The 20,544-nt window shown below is 40.0% G+C and overlaps 1 protein-coding gene and 1 non-coding gene across 14 annotated transcripts in view; both read right to left on the minus strand.

Annotated features, from left to right (window-relative positions):
* DIP2B (disco interacting protein 2 homolog B) overlaps window positions 1-20,544 on the minus strand; it is a 247,780-nt gene that overhangs the window by 88,452 nt on the left and 138,784 nt on the right. For 6 of the 13 annotated variants that reach the window (XM_030816579.1, XM_030816578.1, XM_030816576.1 and 3 more), the window contains exons 4-6: window positions 18,282-18,314; window positions 6,171-6,200; window positions 948-1,073 (exon numbers count right to left, since the gene is read on the minus strand). In XM_030816579.1, the coding sequence (XP_030672439.1) occupies window positions 948-1,073; window positions 6,171-6,200; window positions 18,282-18,314 (189 nt within the window). Of the gene's footprint in view, window positions 1-947; window positions 1,074-1,488; window positions 2,029-6,170; window positions 6,201-18,281; window positions 18,315-20,544 lie in introns of those variants that run through there. The other 7 variants (XM_003252153.3, XM_030816574.1, XM_030816577.1 and 4 more) reach the window with 4 other exon arrangements.
* On the minus strand, window positions 4,144-4,249 carry LOC115836448. The gene has a single exon (XR_004031531.1). It is a non-coding gene; the product is annotated as a U6 spliceosomal RNA (small nuclear RNA).

Genomic DNA, 20,544 nt, shown 5'->3' on the forward strand with positions numbered 1-20,544 from the left:
TTTGTTCTCAAAGATTTCATTACCAGTAACATGAAAGTAGAAAGAGAACACTATATTGAGGCTCTGAAATAGATTTACTATGTTTAGTCTCAAAGGCCTATATCAAGATCTTGTCTGGGATTTGATCTAAAAAAAAAATTTTTTTTGAGCTTCCACTAGAGAAGTTTAAAAAAAATTTTTTTAAGGTTTTAAAAAACTTTGGGAAAGATTCTGAACAGACCAGACAACTTAGATTGTTTCTAGTTATTCCTCAAATATGAAGTTGTAACTCTTAAATTTACCTTAGGGAGCATAAGGATTCAAGTCTGGTGAACAGGGATGGGATGAAGATACCTAGTTCCCACTGATCTCATGACCCCGTTATAAAAAGTAGATTCTTAAAAAATATATAAATGTGTACAAAATACATGAACACACACACACATAAACACACTTATATATGTTTTGCAGGTCCATTACAACTTTGCATGATTGCTCTTCCACAATTGTTAATGACACAAAAACTTTTGTCCCAAGTTCAACTATTCTCATGCCTGCTGCAGAGACGAAGCATTTGGTTTAGGAGTACAAATGAATTAAATATATGACTACAGGTGGTATATTGGGTGACAATGAAACTGGCTATTTAACACAGCAGGATTTTGGCCTAAGCTTTGGCCTGTATTTATGACTACATAAGTTTGGGGATTACAGCCAAAAAAAAAGAAGACAGGAAATTCAGAAGGAAAGTTTTTTTGTTTAGTTTTGTATAGTTTTACTCTTAAGGCATCTTTTTGTGTGTTGTTTACGAGATGACAAGCAAAATCTGCCACCTCAGAGTGTTCTCTTACATTCCTCTAATGGTGGGGAGAAGATTCTGGTTCTTACCTCAGAAAAGAAAAAGCAGAACTTATTTCAGGAACATCAAGGTAGTAACTGTCAGAGAGAAAAAGCTCTGATAAACCTACCAGGAGGTGTGCAGGCATCTGCAGGAGACTGAACAAATGTGGATCGCCTTTTGGTTGGCATGGGCAAAGCCATCTTCTGTTCTTTATGCTTTGCCAGTGCAGCCTGAACTGCTTCTGTGTGGATATCTGAAAAAGTAAACATTTGCATTTATTAGCTTCCGGCTCTTAAAAGTGTTTACCACTGTGAGCTGAACTATCACTGCCTCAATTGTTTAAAAAAAAAAAAGTAAAGGGGATGTTCAGGTGATTTTTATTTATAATTTGATTAAGACCAATTAGAAATAAAAATCAAAAACAAAAATAAAAGAAGCCAAGGATAATTTTATGGAGGAGGAAAATGAAGTCCAGAATGATGTGTGACTGCTTAACATACCAGACAAAGAGTTGACAGAGATGTGGGGAGGTGGGTGGGGACAGAATACTGAGTCTAACATGCATCTGTGCCAAGCAGGAAACCCTGCCTCAAATGGAATGAGTGCTGTGCAGGTGGCTGGAGAACACTCATTATTTTTCAAGAAAAGAAGCTTAGGATTTTCTTAACTGAAAGAAAACTTGGTTGAGACCTCTCAGTTCTATGCCACAGGAAGAGAAGGATTGATTTTGATCTAAAAAAACATAAGGGCAGATGTTACTTGTTTGCCACTTTGGGCACAAAAAATTTCAGCTCTCTACTTGAATGTCTAATAGGAATCTCAAAATTAACACATCCAGACAAAACTCTTCATTTTCTACCCCCACCCCAAAGCTCACTCTACAGTTCCACAAAATTGAATCATACTGTGCACAGTATTTTGTATTCTGCTTTAAAAAAAAAAAAAAACTCTTACAAAATCCTACTGAGGCAGATAACAGCTGAGGTAGCTTCCTAAGTCACAAAAAAATAGTTTCCTTTTGTCTAGGGATGGGCCTAATCCACACACAAACTATCCTTCCATACCTCTCTGTGAAGTAAATATACATAAGAGCTAGACCAATGAGATCCTTTTTTTTTTTTTTTAATTTAAACTCTGAATCAAGAAACTGCAGGTCCTAAAATGGAATCACTTTAATGACAATGTGACAATGCCCTAGAAAGGAGGAAGGTTTTAAACTTCAAGGTTGAGATTCCCAGAGTTCTCTCTCCTTTCTAGGGGTTTCTCAAATGTTGATTTGTTTCTATGACCTACCTCAGCTATTTAAGGTAGCCTATGTAAGTTGACCTGTTTCTTTTTTTTGAGATGGAATGTCGCCCTGTCGCCCAGGCTGGAGTGCAGTGGCGCAATCTCAGCTCACTGCAACCTCCACCTCCCGGGTTCAAGCCATTTTCCTGTCTCAGCCTCCCAAGTAGCTGGGACTACAGGTACACGCCACCACGCCCAGCTAATTTTTGTATTTTTAGTAGAGATGGGGTTTCACCATCTTGGTCAGGCTGGTCTTGAACTCCTGACCTTGTCATCTGTCCACCTCGGCCTCCTAAAGTGCTGGGATTACAGGCGTGAGCCACCGTGCCCGGCCAGCTTCTGTTTCTTGCAACCAAAAAACCTCCACTAATACAAGCAGAAACACCTCACTGTGTAAATACAGACCAACAACATAACTTTAAAGGGCTGCACAGTATTTCACTGCATGAATGTACCATGATTTACTTACACAACTCCTTATTCTCAGATACTAGGTTATTTCCAAATTTTTGAAACTATTCATAGAATAATTCAGTATTTTCACCTTAGCACATGTCCAATTATTTTCTTAGAATTAATTACAAAATCTGCTGAGATCAAAGTATATGTACTTATTTCTCCAGAAATGTTTCAAACATATTTCCTAAAAATAAGGATTTTCTCTTATATAACCCCAGGATATTATTCGAAATCCAGAAAAATTGGCCGAGTGCAATGGCTCACACCTGTAATGCCAGCACTTTGGGAGGCCTAAGTGGGCGGATAACTTGAAGTCAGGAGTTCGAGACCAGCCTGGCCAACACGGTAAAACCCTGTCTCTACTAAAAATACAGAAATTAGCCAGGCATGGTGGCATGCGCCTGTAATTCCAGCTACTCAGGAGGCTGAGGCAGAAGAATCACTTGAACCCAGCAGGCGGAGGTTGCGGTGAGCCGAGATCACACCATTGTACTCCAGCCTGGGCGACAGAGCAAGACTCTGTCTCAAAAAAACAAAACAACAAACCCCAGAAAATCTGGTTTTTTTTTTTTTTTTTTTTTTTTTTTTTGAGATGAGGTCTTGCTATGTATGTTGCCCAGGGTTGGCCTTGAACTGGGCTCCAGCGATCCACCCGCCTCAGCCTCCCGAAGTGCTGGGATTACCAGCCAAAATACAGAAATTCAACATTGATACAAACTATTATCTAACCCACAATCCATATTCCAACATAGTCTACCAACAATGTCCGCTATAGGTTTTCCCTCCCACCTTTTTTCCTGATCTGGGATCTACTAGAGGAAATCCTATTTAGTTGTCCTGTCTCTTGATTCCCCTATAATCCAGAACTGTTTCTCAGCCTTACTTTTTCTTTTATTATCTTGATATTTTTGTACAGACTAGTTATTTTGTAAAATGTTCTTTAATTTTGGCTTGCTTGATATTTCCTTATAATCAATTTCAGGTTATGCAAATTGGCAGAAATACCATAGAAATAATTTGTTGTCCTCTTCTTTTTTGGTAAAGATGGGGTGTCACTACATTGCCCAGGCTGGTCTCCAACTACTGGTCTCAGGGAATCCTCCTGCTTCAACCCCCAAAATGCTGCACTGGGATTACAGGCATGAGCCACCACGCCCAGCCGGAAATAATGTCTTTCTCAAAACATGATGTCAGGAGGTGTCTGCTCCACTATGGTAATATAACTGTAATTGCAAAGTTGGTTACTTTGGTGACTATGGTGTCTGCTAAATAAACTCATTGTAAACTTACCATTTTTCCGTTTGCAATTAATAAGTAATTCATGGGAGGATACTTTTGAGACTATGTAAATGTTACATACTTTGTCAACCTTTCAACTCACTAGTTTTAGCATCCATTGATAATTCTTGGTGGAATCAACTTTTTTTTTTTTTTGAATAGAGATGGGGTCTCCCTATATTGCCCAGGCTGGTCTCAAACTCCTGGGCTCAAGGGATTCTCCTGCCTTGGCATCCAAAAGTGAATAGGATTACAGGTGTGAGCCACCGCACCAGCCATTTTTTAAAAAATATTTTTTATTTTTAATGGAACATTTCACGAGTTTGTGTGTCACCTTGCTCAGAGGCCATGTCAATCTTCCCTGTATCGTTCCAATTTTAGTATATGTGCTGCTGAAGTGAGCACGGAATCAATTATGATAATAACAATTACAATACGATAATTTTATAGCTCCACCATTTCTTCTATATTTATTAGTTGGTATTTATTATAAGAAAAAGCTTTCCTGGCCAGCATGGTGACTCATGCCTGTAATTCCAGCACTTTGGGAGGCCAAAGAGGGTGATCACCTGAGGTCACGAGTTCGAAACCAGCCTGACCAACATGGCGAAACCCCACCTCCACCGAAAATACAAAAATTAGCTGAGCACAGTGGTGCATGCCTGTAGTCCCAGCTACTTGGGAGGCTGAGGCACAAGAATTGCTTGAACCCGGGAAGTGGAGGTTACAGTGAGCCAAGATTGTGCCACTGCACTCCAGCCTGGTCATGAAAGAGCGAGACTCCATCTCGAAAGAAAAAAAGTTTTCCTTTCTCCCTTAGTTATTTATATCACTATGAGCCCACTGATTCTCATTTCATTCCATGACTATTCTGTTACTATCATTATTTTGATGCTCCTATTTTGGCAGACTTGGCCAATAGGATTCCCTTCATACTGGTTCTTATGTCCTTTGGACACAGTTCCATCATTTTGAGCAGTTGTTTTATGACATAAGATATTCCATGCTCATGAGGTACTTTTCCTGCTCCACACCTAGAATTATACCTTTCTTCAAGGAAAAGTGTCTCCTTTTAGTGAAAAATGAATGGTATTTAAAAACCAAGATCTTAGAAGCAGGGGTACTCAGTGCTATTGGGGTATCTTTTCTAAGCCCTTTTGGTGGATCAAGAAATTCATACACATATAACTACATCTGTTTCTAACTATATTTAAAATGATGAGTTCATATTAATACCTCCATTTCCAATTCAACATCATTCTAATTTTCCCTCTTTCCACTTATAATTCCCCTCTCTAATAGGATGAAACAATATTCTCAATATATTTTACTCATTCCTTAATCCTACCATACACAGAAAGTACATTTTAAAAATTGTTTATTTTTTATTTTTGGGACAGGATCTCACTCTGTCACCCAGACTGGAGTGCAGTGGCATGATCTCAGCTCACTGCAACCTCCACATCCCAGGCTCAAGCAATCCTCTCACCTCAAACTCGTGTGAGTAGCTGGGACCACAGGTGCACACCCAGCTAATTTTTTGTATTTTTGGTAGAGATGCTGTTTCACTATGTTGCCCAGGTTGCTCTCAAATTTTGGGCTCAAGCCATCCACCCGCCTTGGCCTCCCAAAGTGGTGGGATTATGGGCATAAGCCACTGCACCCAGCCAAAAATTGCTATCTTACGTCAATATGAAAAATAAATCTTCTAACTAGTGTTCAGTATTTATTTGTAGTCCTTTTGGCCTTTAGACTGAGGACATATAGTTAGAGTATCATGGTCAAAAGCTGTTTGAGTTAGTTCTCATCCTTTCCTGCTTCGATGTGGTTATATAGTTCACATAGTTAGGTTCATTTTTTTGTTTATATTCTGTAAGTCTTTCCCAATCTTGCTGATTAAAAGTTAACATGTTTCAAAATTCAAAACTATACCAAAAAGTTAGCTTAAAGAATTATTACTATCTGAACAATCACTTCTGCCCCAATCCCACCCACCTTTGCTATAGGTAGTAGATACATACATATTTACTATTTTTTACACAAATAAGCAGACATGTGTATCTTTTCATTTCCCTGTCTTTCATACACAAAAGTAAGCATATTGTATTTTTTTGCACTTTGCTTTTCCACTTAACAATATACCCTGGAAATCATTCTCCATCAGCTTTCTTCATTCTTTTTCACAGCTGTAGAGTACACTACTGTACACAGTTTATTCAACTATTATCCTATGTCTGGGCATGTAGATGTTTCTAATATTTTACAGTTAAAAATAATGCAACAAATAGCCTCCTGCAAATATATTTTTACACTAATCAAGGCTTACCTTCAGAGTAAATTCTGACAAGAGAGAATTCTAAATAAAAAAGCAAATACGTGTTAAATTTTGTCACATCTTGAAAAATTCCTCCCCCAAAACAGTTTTTACTACACTGCATTACTACTAGCAATGTACAGGTATACCTACTGCCCCACCACCTAACCTTCAGAGTGTGTTGTCTAGCTTTTTGATTGCTGCTAACTTGACAGCTAAGAATTCATATCCTAGTATAGTTTTAATTTGTGTTTCCTTGATCATTAGTGAGATTAAACATTTTTACAGAGGACTTAAAGGCCATTTTATGTTGTCTGTTTTTAAGTGAAGTGAATGTTCATGTCACTTGGCCATTTTTTGTATCAGCCTTCTCTGTTTAATTTTCCTTATATTTTCGGGCCAGGTGTGATGACTCATACCTGTAATCCAAGCATTTGGGGAGGCCAAAATGGGAGGACTGCAGGAGCCCAAGAGTACAAGACCAGCCTGGGCAACATAATAAAACACAACCTCTACAAAAAATAAAAAATTAGCCATGTGGTGGCATGTGCCTCTAGGGCCAGCTACTCAGGAGGCTGAGGCAGGAGGATCACTTGAATACAGGAGGTCAAGGCTGCCTGAGCCATGATCACACTACTTGCACTCCAGCCTGGGCAACAGACTGACACTCTATCTTTAAAAAAAAAAGAAAGAAAGAAATATTTTCTTTCAGTATGGCATCTGTTTTTTTGACATTGTTTATGGCTTTTTTTAAACCATGCAAAAGATGGGTTTTTAAAAATTATTATAGAATTAATTTCTCAAATCAACAACCAAACTACATCATAAGGAACTAAAAAAAGAACAAAATCCAAAATTAGCAGAAGGTGCTGGGCATGGTGGTTCACGCCTGTCATCCCAGCACTTTGGGAGGCCAGCGCAGCTGGATCATCTGAGGCCAGGAGTTCCAGAACAGCCTGGTCAACGGGGTAAAACCCCATCTCTACTAAAAATACAAAAACTAGCCAGGTGTGGTAGCGTGCACCTGTAATCCCAGCTACTCAGGAGGCTGAGGCAGGAGAATTGCCTGAACCCAGGAGGCGCAGGTTGCAGTGAGCTGAGATCACGCCACTGCACTCCAGCCTGGGCAACAGAGTAAGGCTCCGTCTCAAAAACAAACAAACAAAAAATAGCAAAAGGAAAGAAATAATAAAGATTAGAGTAGAATTAAATGAAACAGAGAACAGAGAAATAGGGTCAAAATCAACAAATGACTTGCTTTTTTGAAAAGATCAACAAAATTGACAAATCCTTAGCTTTCTTGAGAAAAAAAAAAGAAGATTCAAATAACTAAAATAAGAAATAAAAGAGGAGACATTACAACTGGATGCCTCAGAAATAAAAGGAATTATAAGAGACTATGGGCTGGGTACAGAGGCTCATGCCTGTAATCTCAGCATTTTGGGAGGCCGAGGTGGGCAGATCACTTGAGCCCAGGAGGTCGAGACCAGCCTGGGCAACATGGCAACACCTCGTCTCTACAAAAAAATACAAAAATTAGCTGGGCATGGGCGTGTCTGCTCGTGTAGTACCAGCTACCCAGGGCTGGGGGTGAGGGTGGGGTTGAGGCGGGAGAATTGAGGCTGTAGTGAGCCATAATCGCGCCACTGCACTCTGGCCTGGGTGACAGACAGAACTTCCTCAAAAAAAAAAAAAAAAAAAAAAAAGAAAGAAAGAAAAAGAAAAAGAAAGACTACTATGAATCATTACCTGCCAACAAACTGGATAATCTACAAAAAATTGGATAAATTCCTAGAAACATAAACCTACCAAGACTGAATCATGAAAAAACAGAAAATCTCAACAGATCTATAACTAGTAAGGAGATTGAATCAGTAACTAAAAACTCCCCAACAAAGAAAAGCCCAGGACCTGACAGCTTCACTGGAGAATTCTATCAAACATTTAAATATGAATTAATGTAAATCTTTCTCAAACTCTTTCAGAAAAACTGAAGAAGAGGATCACTTGGGCCCAGGAGGTCAAGGCTGCAGTGAGCTATGATGACACCACTGCACTCCAGCCTAGGCAACCGAGGGAGACCCTGTTTCTTTAAAAAAAAAAAAAAAAAATCAGTTGTGTTTCTATACACTAACAATGAATTACCTGAAAAGAAAATTAAGAAAATAATGCCACTTATAATAACATCAAAATACTTAGGAATAGATTTAACTGAGGAGGTGAAAAACTTGTACATTAAAAACTGTAAAACATCTCTGGAAGAAATTAAAGAAGACATAGGAAAGAGATCCTGCATTCATGGACTGGAAGACTTTATATTGTTAAAATGTCGTTACTGTCCAAAGCATTTTAAAGATTCAATGGAATCCCTATCAAAATCCCAATGGCATTTTTTTTCCAGAGATAGAAAAAACAATTCTAAACTTTTTACACAGAATCTCAAAAGATTCCAAATAGCCAAAATAATATTTAAAAAGAAGCACAAAGCTGAAGTCTTCGTATTTCTTTTTTTTTTTTGAAATGGAGTCTCGGTCTATCGCCCAGGCTAGAGTGCAATGGTGCAATCTCAGCTCACTGCAACCTCTGCCTCCCGGTTCAAGTGATCCTCCTGCCTCAGCCTCCCAAGTAGCTGGGACTATGGGCATGTGCCACCACATCCAGCTAGTGTGTGTGTGTGTGTGTGTGTGTGTGTGTGTGTGTGAGATATATATATATGTATTTTTTTTTTGGAGACAGAGTCTCGCTCTGTTGCCCGGGCTGGAGTGCAGTGGCATGGTCTCAGCTCACTGCAACCTCCGCCTCCTGGGTTCAAGTGATTCTCTTGCCTCAGCCTCCTGAGTAGCTGGGATTAGAGGTGCCTGCCACCACGCCTGGCTAATTTTTTGTATTTTTAGTAGAGATGGGGTTTCACCATGTTGGTCAGGCTGGTCTTGAACTCCTGACTTTGTGAACGCCCGCCTCAGCCTCCCAAACAGCTGGGATTACAGGTATGAACCACCGCACCCAGCTAATTTTTGTATTTTTAGTAGAGACAGGGTTTCAACCATGTTGGTCAGGCTGGTCTTGAACTCCTGACCTCAAGTGATCCACCTGCCTTGGCCTCCAAAAGTGCTGGAATTACAGGCGTGAGCCACCGCACCCGGCCTATATTTCCTTATTTCGAAACTATTACAGGATGGGCATGGTGGCTCACACAAGTAATCCCAACACTTTGGGAGGCTGAGCGGGGAGAATCGCTTGAGCCCAGGAGTTCCAGACCAGCCTGGGAAACACAGTGAGATTGTGTCCCTATTTTTTAAAAAAATGATTACAAAGCTCCAGTATTCAAAATAGTTCAGTACTGGCATAAAGACCGACAGGAAGACCAATGAACAATAGAGAGCCCAGAAATATACCCTCACATAGAAGGTCAAATGATCTTCAACAAAGGTGCCAAAACTACACAATGAGGAAAGGATAGTCTCTTCAACAAATGTGTTAGGAAAACTGAATATCCACATGCAAAAGAATGAAAAATGGGTCCTTATTTAACATGATATACAAAAACTGACTCAAAATAGATTAAAGACCTAACCAGCAAGGCCGGAAACTAAACTCCTAGAAGAAAATAGAGGGAAAAAGCTTCATGACATTGGATGTGACAACAATTTATTGAACGCGACACCAAAAACACGGCAATAAGAGCAAAAACAGGCAAATAAGACTACATTAAACTTAAAAACTTCTGCACATCACAGAAACAATCAACAGAATAAAAAGATAACCTGCAAAATGGGAGAAAATATTTACAAGCCATACATTGGGTAGGGTGTTAATATCCAAAATAAAGACCTCTTATAACCCAGTAACAAAAAAAAATTAACCCAAGTTTTTAAATGGGCAAAGGACTTGAATAGACATTTCTCCAGAGAAGATAAACAACCAACAATCATATGAAAAGATGCTCAACATCACTTTCTTCAAGGAAATGAAAATCAAAACCACAATGAGGTACTACTTCACAGCCACCAGAACGGCCATACCTTACTTACATCCATTAGAATTTTTTTCTATATCAAAAAATCAGAAAATACGTGTTGAAGAGGATTTGGAGAAATTGGAATGCTTGTACACCACTGGTGGGATTGCAAAATGATATAGCTTCTAAGGAAAATAGTACAGAGTTTCCTCAAAGATTAAAAAAATAGATTTACCATATGACCGAGCAATTCCACTTCTGGATATATCTCCAAATGAACCGAAAACAGGATCTCAAAGAGATATTTGTACACTGATGTTCACTGCAGCATTATTCACAATAACTAAGATGTGGAAGCAACCAAATCCCCATTGTTGTGGAACAGATAAGTAAAATATGGTATATACATACAAAGAAATATTATTCAGCCTTAAAAAAATAAGAGAATCCCATCATATGCTACAACATGGATGAACCCTGAGGACACTGTGCAGAGTAAAATAAGCCAATCTCAAAAAGACAAATACTGCATGATTCCAGTTATATGAAATACTCAAATTCACAGAAGCAGGAAATAGAATGGTGGTTGCTGGAGGCTGAGAGGAGGGGAAATGAGTTGTTGTTCAACAGGTATGGAATTTCAGTCACACAAGATGAAGAAGTTCTAGAGATCTGCTGTACAATAACATGCATACAGTTACCAATGCCGTAATGTATACTTAAAAACTGTCAAAAGGATAAATTTACGTGTTTTTTTAACCACAACAAAAATATTTTATGTAGTTTTTAAAATTACATCTGCATTCTGAGCCTTTCTATAAGGCTTTCTATAGGCTGGATTATAGGAAAGTTTTGGGATGTTTTCATTTGGCACTTTTTTTTTTTTTTTGAGACAGAGTTTCACTCTTGTTGCCCAGGCTGAAGTGCAATGGCATGATCTTGGCTCACTACAACTTCCGCCTCCCAGGTTGAAGCGATTTTCCTGCCTCAGCCTCCTGAGTAGCTAGGATTACAGGCACCCACCACCACCCCTGGATAATTTTTTGTATTTTTAGTAGAGATGGGGTTTCATCATGTTGGCCAGGCTGGTCTCAAACGCCTGACTTCAGGTGATCCAACCGCTTCGGCTTTCCAAAGGGTTGGGATTACAGGCATGAGCCACAGTGCATGGGCTCGTCTGGCACTTAATATGGTTTCTTTTTTACATATAGATCTCTGATTTTTGAAGTTGATACTTTTTTTCTGAGACAAAGTCTCACTCTTTCGCCCAGGCCAGATTGCAGTGGCACAATCTCAGCTCACAGCAGCCTCCGCCTCCTAGGTTCAAGTGATTCTCATGCCTCAGCATCCTGAGTAGCTGGGACTACAGGCACTCACCACCATACCCAGCTAATTTTTTTGTATCTTTAGTAGAGATGGGGTTTCACCATGTTGGCCAGCCTGGCCTCGAACTCCTGACCTCAAGTGATTTGCCCACTTTGGCCTCCCAACTTGCTGGGATTACAGGTGTGAGCCACCACACCTGGCCTGAAGTTTATGCTTATACATGGTGTGAAATATGGAGCTAATTAATGTTTTTCCAGCTGTCCTAGTGTCATTTATTTAAAAGTACATTTTTGTCCTGGTGATTAGTAATGTAATCTTTATTGTATACTAAATTCCCAGATATACGCCTGTCTAGCTCTGAACTTGTTATTCCAATGGTCTACCTTCTAATCTGTGTGCCATACTAAACTGTTTTAATTACAGTCTCTATAGGATGTTTTAATATCTAGTATGTAGTCACTCCTTGTCGCTTTTCTTTCTCAGGATTCTCTTAGCTATTCTTGTATGTTTATTTTCCCAAATGAACTGCAAAAATGAGTTTTCTAACTCTATAAATAAATTTGATAGCTTTTATTGGCATTAGATTAGATTTATAAAGTAATTGAGACAGACCTGGCGTCTTCATGGTGTTAAACTGCCCTAAGAACAAGGGATGTCTTTCCACTTATTAGGTCTACTTTTTTGTCTTTCAGGGTTTTAAAGTTTTTTTCATAAAGGTTTTAGACATTTCTTAAGTTTATTCCTAAATATATTTTACCTTTATTGCTTTTGTAAATGAAGTTTGCTCTACTATTGTATCTTTTAACTGCTTATTATTTGCATATGTTAAGGTTGTTGATTTCTGTACTCATTTTATATCTTGCTGACTAAATTGTTTTAAGTCAATTCTGTCATTGATTCTCGAGTTTTCTAGATAAATTATCATATAAACTGTAAATACATTTGTTTTACTTTTCTAATTCTTACACTTCTTACTGATTTTTCTTGTCCATCTGCATTGGCAAATACCTATGGTACAATTTAAATGTTAGTAACTTTAGGATTAAAAAAAAGCCCTTGCAAGTAAGGGGTGGGGGGAAAAAGAACAACCCAACTTAAAAAAAAAAATAGGGGCCGGGTGCGGTGGCTCACGCCTTGTAATCCCAGCACTTTGAGAGGCCGAGGCGGGCGGATCACGAGGTCAGAAGATCGAGACCATCCTGGCTAATATGGTGAAACCCCATCTCTACTAAAAATACAAAAAATTAGCCGGGCGTGGTGGCAGGCGCCTGTAGTCCCAGCTACTCGGGAGGCTGAGGCAGGAGAATGGCGTGAACCCGGGAGGCGGAGCTTGCAGTGAGCCAAGATCGGGCCACTGGACTCCAGCCTGGGCGACAGAGCGAGACTCCATCTCAAAAAAATAAATAAATAAAATAAAATAAAAAATAGGCTTAGGCAATGGACAGGTAGTTTACAGAAGCACAAATGGCCAGTAGACATATCTCCAAATGTCCAATCTCATTAGTAACAAAAGAAATAACACTTTTACCACCAAGATAAGGATAACACTGAAACATTTCTTTTCTCACCTTTCCCAAAAAGATTAAGTGGAATATGTTATTTTTAGTTTCAAAGTAGCTGCTCTTATTCTTTTTTTTTTTTTTTTTTTTTGAGATGGAGTGTCGGAGCGTCGATCTGTCGCTCAGGCTGGAGTGCAGTGGCGCGATGTCGGCTCACTGCAACCTCCGCCTCCTGAGTTCAAGCAACTCTCCTGCCTCAGTCTCTCGCATAGTTGGTACTACCGGCGCACGCCACCATGCCTGGCTAATTTTTGTATTTTTAGTAGAGACGGGGTTTGGTCAGGCTGTTCTTGAACTCCTGACCTCAAGCAATCCACCTGCCTCGGCCTCCCAAAATGCTGGGATTACAGATGTGAGCCACCGTGCCCGGCCAGCTGCTCCTATTCTTGGCTTATTTTTACAAAGTGGTTAGCATATGATCCATGAGTGGCACAGCTGGGCTTTAAGGACCAGGGCCAGAACTCAGACCAAGTGCCCTTACCTGTTAGGACTTTTCCATAGACAGACAGATAGGGACAGAGTGAATGAAAGGCAGATGTGTAGGGTGGGTTGAGTCATAAAGCAGAGAGGTATAGTTCAAGGAATTCCTTGCAAGCCAACAAGCAGTCGTGCCATTTTTCCTTAATTTCTAAGGTACTGACCTCTTGCAGAGGCAGCAATGACTAACTTCTGAAATAGGATATCACAACATTAATTAGGGCACTACTCTGTGCAGGGTGGAGAGGAAAAGGAGGGGATATTTTAATTTTCCATTTCACATTCCCTTGCCTTGATAAATTATGTTTCTTCTGCCTGGAATATCCAAATAACTATCCATCCTTCAAAATGGCTCAGACATCACCATCTCCATTCTGAAGCCCATTCTTGACACTGTATGCCTTCCCGTCTCTCTCTTCTGTGTCACCTCTGTACTTTGTATTGGGGGGAAAAAAAAACAAAAAACTCCAGCTTAGGCAACATGGTGAAACCCTGTCTCCACAAAAAATACAAAAATTATCCAGGCATGACAGGGTTTGTCTGTAGTCCCAGCTACTCGAGCTAAGGAGGCAGGATAGTTTGAGCCCAGGAGGCAGAGGTTGGAGTGAGCCGAGATTGTGTCACTCCATTTCATCCTAGACAACAGAGCAGGACCCTGTCCCCCACCCTCCTCCCCCAAAAAAAAGACAAACAAGAAAAACTCCTGTTTTCATCTATGCTTCTCTATCAATCTAACATTTTTCTCAAATTATAGGAAGTCTACAATAAATGCTTGCTGAACTGAATTCAACTTACCTTCTACAGCATGAGGAATATATCAGAAATAAAATGATCTTGGTGTGCCAGTGCCAGCCATCACCAGATCAGAGATTAGATTTGGACAGAGACAGAAAAGTTCACAATTAGGGTGGCAAAGCGAGTTAGTACTGCATTTAGTTTCCAGCATTAAATCAGAAGAATCCATACTTAGAGTAAAAGTCATCAAGAACAATAACTGCGCCAGGCATGGTGGCTCACATGTGTAATCCCAGCACATTGAGAGGCAAGGGTGGGTGGATCACTTGAGGCCAGGAGTTTGAGACCAGCCTGGCCAACATAGGGAAACCTCAACTTTATTAAAAATACAAAAATTAGCTGGGTATGGTGGCATGTGCCTGTAATCCTAGCTACTCGGGAGACTGAGGCATGAGAATTACTTTAACCCAGGAGGCAGAGGTTGCAATGAGCCAAGATAGCACCACTGCATTCCAGCCTGGGCAACAGAGTGAGACTCTGTCTCAAAAATAATAATAATAATAGACAGAGGGCAGTGGTTCACACCTGTAATCCTAGCACTTTGGGAGGTTAAGGCAGGCGGATCACGAGGTCAGGAGTTCAAGACCAGCCTGGCCAATATGGTGAAACCCCGTCTCTACTAAAAATACAAAAATTAGTCAGGTGTGGTGGCACGTGCCCGTAATCCCAGCTACTTGGGAGGCTGAGGCAGAAGAATCACTTGAACCCGGGAGGTGGAGGTTGCAGTGAGCTGAGATCACACCACTGCACTCCAGCCTGGACAACAGAGTGAGGCTCCGTCTCAAAAAAAAAACATAACATAACACAAAATAAAATAAACAATAATTAAGACCTTAAAATCTTAAAACCTATCTTTAAAATTTACAATACACATAAATTTTGTTATTTTACTATAATAAAAGGTAGAAAAAAATACACATTGCAAAAAGATCTAAACATATATAATGATAAAGTGATAACTTTCCCTAGACCCACCACTTCCCAAAAATAATCCTGCCTCAATAGTTTGGTATATATTTTTCCAGGTCTCCATGTCTATAAACATAGTAGCATATGTTTATATTATTATAACATAATAATGCTATAAATATTACAATTATAAGTATAAACATATTTATAAAAAATCAGATTATATGCTACATACTGCCTTTTGCCTTTATTATTTAAAAAGTATATTTTGGGCTGGGCACAATGGTTCACCACTGTAATCCCAGCACTTGGGGGAGGCCATCGCGGGTGGATTGCTTAAAACCAGGAGTTCGAGACCAGCGTGGGCAACAAAGTGAGATCCCACCTCTACAAAAAATAAAATAAGTTAACCTGGCACAGTAGCATGTGCCTGTACTTCCAGCTACTTCAGAGGCTGAGGCAGGAAGACTGCTTGAACCCAGGAGTTAGAAGTTGCACTAAGCCATGATTGTGCCACTGTACTCCAGCCTGAGTGACAGAGTGAGACCCTGTCTTAAAAAAAAAGGATTTTGTACATCCTTCCATAACCATTGTGCTATACACAATACTACAACAAACATTTTTGTATATGTATGTATATATCTTTGTGCACACGATTGTTTATATAAAATGAATTCCTAGAAGTAGAATTTCTGGATAAAGAACATGACTATTTAAAATTTTAAAGATATTGCCAAACTGTTGGGCTATTACTTTTAAGACATTACCAACTTATTTTTAGCTCTGAAATGAAATAATTTTATACTGTATTTATACTGATTATACAATTGTAGTGTCCTCGGAATTTACTTAGTTGAATCATGATTGCATATTTAATCGAATCTATGATGCCATCTTGTATAAAACATTCTGATTTTAGGTATGTTAAAAATGAGAAAAATGTCCTCCTTATATTAGAAGGAAAAATGATTCCTAGCTGTCTTAGAAAATGATTAATCACTTCTACTAAGAAAGTAACAGACAACAGCAAATCAAATTCTCACATTTATTAATTAAAAAGAGTACATTTCCAAAAGTATTTTTATATGTGACATGAAACATGTAATGGCAAACTGGACAAAGCTAGGGAATTACTCACATTAAGAAAACTTTAGAGGCCAGGCGTGGTGGCTCACGCTTGTAATCCCAGCACTTTGGGAGGCCGAGGCGGGCGGATCACGAGGTCAGGAGATCGAGACCACGGTGAAACCCCGTCTCTACTAAAAATACAAAAAATTAGCCGGGTGTGGTGGCGGGTGCCTGTAGTCCCAGCTACTCGGAGAGGCTGAGGCAGGAGAATGGCGTGAACCTGGGAGGCGGAGTTTGCAGTGAGCCGAGAGCACCACTGCACTCCAGCCTGGGCAACAGAGCTAGACTCCGTCTCAAAAAAAAAAAAAAAAGAAAACTTTAGAAGGCCTGTAACATTTCGATAATTAGTAATTACAGAGCATGTTTTTCTCTGTCACAGGCATTCACAGCAACAGATTACAAAACAAATCAAGCCACCCAACTATTTTCTAACATGATAAACCTTGATCCATACACCAGTGTCAAAAAGAGATGTTCAGTTATCTATTAGAAAAGACTCTTATTGATAAGAACAGGCAGCTCTCTTAACTGAATTTGACTCACTGAACACCACACAATTCATCTTAAAATTTGATAAAGAAGTCACTTCCGGATTTTAGTTCCCAGACACAAGTGACTTTGGACATCTCTCCCAGAAGCATGTGGAAGCCAGGTATCATTTTCCAGTATTCATGTTTGAGCTGAATAAGGTAATACGAATACTCCCTTAATGTCCTGTTTTATTTTTGTTGCTTTGTTTGAGGTACCTAACTTCTCAAGAGATTAACATCAAGGGAATCAGAATGACTTACAATAAGATCACTTTCCATCTCAGGCATTCATTTGTGTTTTCTACATTTGAGACCATACTACGTGTGTGCAGGGAGGTGCATCATGCCTGGATGTACAGGAAAAAGAAATATACTAATAAGGTAGTATACTTGAAATTAAGCTCCCTCTTGGCTAAAGCACAAAGAATGGAATCAGGTCAGATAATCTAAACTCTGAATAAAGGTAAGTTCTTTATACTGTGTCTGAAATGTGAACACTAAGTCTATTTAGATTTGATTATGATTGGTTGAAATGTTATAGGTGTTAATAAGCCTCCATCAAATCAGAAAGGGTTTTATAATTACACTTACCAGCATTAATATAAAATCCTTCTTATGTAGCCATCACTTTATTCTGAATTCTTGCAACTTTTATTAAACATACCCTACATTCTTCAGCTATTTTTGCACATGACATGTAAATGTAACCCTTTCTATGACTGCAGTAGCAAACAGATGTAAGTTCAGCTCCCATCAACCTCCACTACTTATCTGCTCCACCTCTGCAGGGGCTGCGGGTCTCTTCTCAAGCGATCCTCCTGCCTCGGCCTCCCTGAGTGCTGGGATTACAGGCATGAGCCACCCCTGCTGATTTCTTCTTATTCGGAGAAGTCAGAATTCTCAGAGACTCAATTTCTTTCACATCCTAAGCTTTCTTTTGTTATTTAGTTGAACAATTCCTAATATACTGAAAACTTTGATTTTCACCCAAAGTCCATGCTTGCATCCTCTTTTTACATTCCCCTCCTGATAGGATTGCAGGACCCTCATAGCTTTCAATATCTTTAGGGTTTTTAAATCACTTTTTCTCCCCTACTTCACCTCGTTCTGGCCTACTTTTTGCTACTATCCTTTAAAACACACACACACACACACACACACACACAGAAAAACTCCCAGTGAGAGGAACATACAATTGTTACAAACTGTCTAGTACAGCTGCACCTAACCAACAATCTCCACAGTCAGCTGACTAGTATCTGATCCACAGCATACACTTTCTAATACTTGGGATAATCAAAAAGCAATGGTGCAAAAGAGCAGGGACTACAGATCACAACTGGGTTTTAACAGGTGAAGCTCAAAATTTTATAGTACTAAATAAGCTCACAAAAAACTTTTTTACATTTGATTGGCTTGGATATAGAATGTTGAAAATCACCTTTTTGGATCCTTAATAATCCTTTATTACATGCTGTAAAAACAAAGAAAAAGGAAGGTTAAAAATAAAACACACACACACACACACACACACACACACACACACACACACACACACACACTCCCAGAAGGCCAGGGATGAAAGCTGTGAAGGCTAAAAACCCTTCTGGACAGGTTGGAACATGCTGCTGCTGAACCTGGGCTCCAGCCTCAAAAGGCAACACTAGGTGGCTGGAAAATCAGGCTTAGGTGATTGGCAACAAAGGGGAGCACCTGAATGCTTTGCTACTTCCAGCCCTCCCTTTCTCTGATCCATTCCTTAACTAGTAACCACTATGTGTCTTTTTTTTTTTTTTTTTTTTTTTTTTTGAGACAGAGTCTCACTCAGTTGCCCAGGCTGGAGTGCAGTGGCGCAATCTTGGCTCACTGCAAGCTCTGCCTCCTGGGTTCACGCCATTCTCCTGCCTCAGCCTCCTGAGTAGCTGGGACTACAGGCACCCGCCACCACGTCCGGCTAATTTTTTTTGTATTTTTAGTAGAGACAGGGTTTCACTGTGTTAGCCAGGATGGTCTCGAACTCCTGACCTCAAGTGATCCACCTACCTGGGCCTCCCAAAGTGCTAGCATGACAGATGTGAGCCACCACCCTAGCCTACTAGTAAATACTTCTATTCCCTTCTTTCTGCAAAATATCTGTTTAGCTCTTATATATGGAAGGCCCTGTGCCAGGCACTCCAGTCTACAGCTGGAGTGAGCTACTGGAACAAATACAAATCTGATGATGTTACTGCTCTGCTGAAAATCCTTCAGTGGCATTCAAGATCCCACAAGATCTGGTCTCTAGTAATCCTTCTAGCCTCAACTCCCACCTCTTTCTGACCCCTGCATTCTAAGTTCTGAACACTATTTCCCTGGCTAACTCTTGTTTGTCTGCCATGACTCAGCTTAGATGTCTTGTTCTCTGAGCAAGCCTCTCCTATCACTCAAGACCAGTTTAGGTATAAAATTACAACCTCTATTTTTTTTTCCCCTGACAACATTTCTCATCCTTTTCTCCTTCTGTGTGTGAAAATATGTATCTAGTAAAATCAGCTCACAAAATAGCTGATGTAGCTCTTCAACTGTGTCCTTTTCTCATTTTCTCTAAAGCAGTTTTTGATAGGATGTGATATAGACTGTGTTTTTCAGTTCAAGAAAACGTTAAGGCAACCTTGGTCAGTACAAAGAAGACAAACATCTGAAGAAAATAAATAATATCCCCATTAGTCTTTTTGCTTAATTCGGCCACTTCTTAAAACAAGAAATGTGCTGCAGAGACTACTCTTGGTGCAGTGGACAGGAAGTGGGCATCGGAAGGGCCCGCTGCACCACACGTGCTCTAGGGATCTACCAGTCGCTCCTCTGCTTATTAAAGCCACACACCTGGTACTGGCTGCCAGTCCCGAGCACAGTGCAAGCAGGAGCACGCTCCCGCTGCCATACAGGCACACCTTGCTCCTTCCCTTCCTGTGGGTACTTTTTGGGTTAGAAGAAATAACTAATTTGAAATTTCATTGTGAGTTTTCTTTCAGCTCCATCAATTAAGAGAGACTAGTTATGCAACAACTCTGGCAAACACATAAGGGCCTGCCTCTTCTAATAGAATCCACTGAGCTCTCCTAGTACCACCCACGAGACCCAACCCTCCACTTTCTTATTTACTTATTTATTCACATGACCTTTGTGCTTGTATGCTTGTCTGGCTCTCTTCTTAAACTGTTACATTCCTTGAGGGCAGAAACAGTCTTTATTTTTTTTGAGATGGAGTCTCACTCTGTCACCCAGGCTGGAGTGCAGTGGTGGGATCTCAGCTCACTACAACCTCCACCTCCCGGGTTCAAGTGATTCTCCTGCCTCAGCCTCCTGAGTAGCTGGGATTACAGGTGCCCACCACCATGCCCCGCTAATTTTTGTATTTTTAGTACAGACGAGGTTTCACCATGTTGGCCAGGCTGGTCTCAAACTTCTGACCTCAAGTGATCTGCCCGCCTCAGCCTCCCAAAGTGCTGGGGTTACAGGTGTGAGCCACGTTGCCCAGCCGGAAACAGTCTTATGTGCTGTTCCATTTCCAGCAAATTATTGAGTACCTACTATACCTGACACACAGTAGGGTACAAAATAAATGACTGGTGAATGAGTTAATATAAAACTGTTGGTGCCTCATAGGGGAAAAAAAAAACAAGTATTAGAAGCTCTCAGGATACACAGTTCACACTACTGTGAGG

The sequence above is a fragment of the Nomascus leucogenys genome, chromosome 8, assembly GCF_006542625.1.
Source record: "Nomascus leucogenys isolate Asia chromosome 8, Asia_NLE_v1, whole genome shotgun sequence".
In the NCBI taxonomy this organism is placed as follows: domain Eukaryota; kingdom Metazoa; phylum Chordata; class Mammalia; order Primates; family Hylobatidae; genus Nomascus; species Nomascus leucogenys.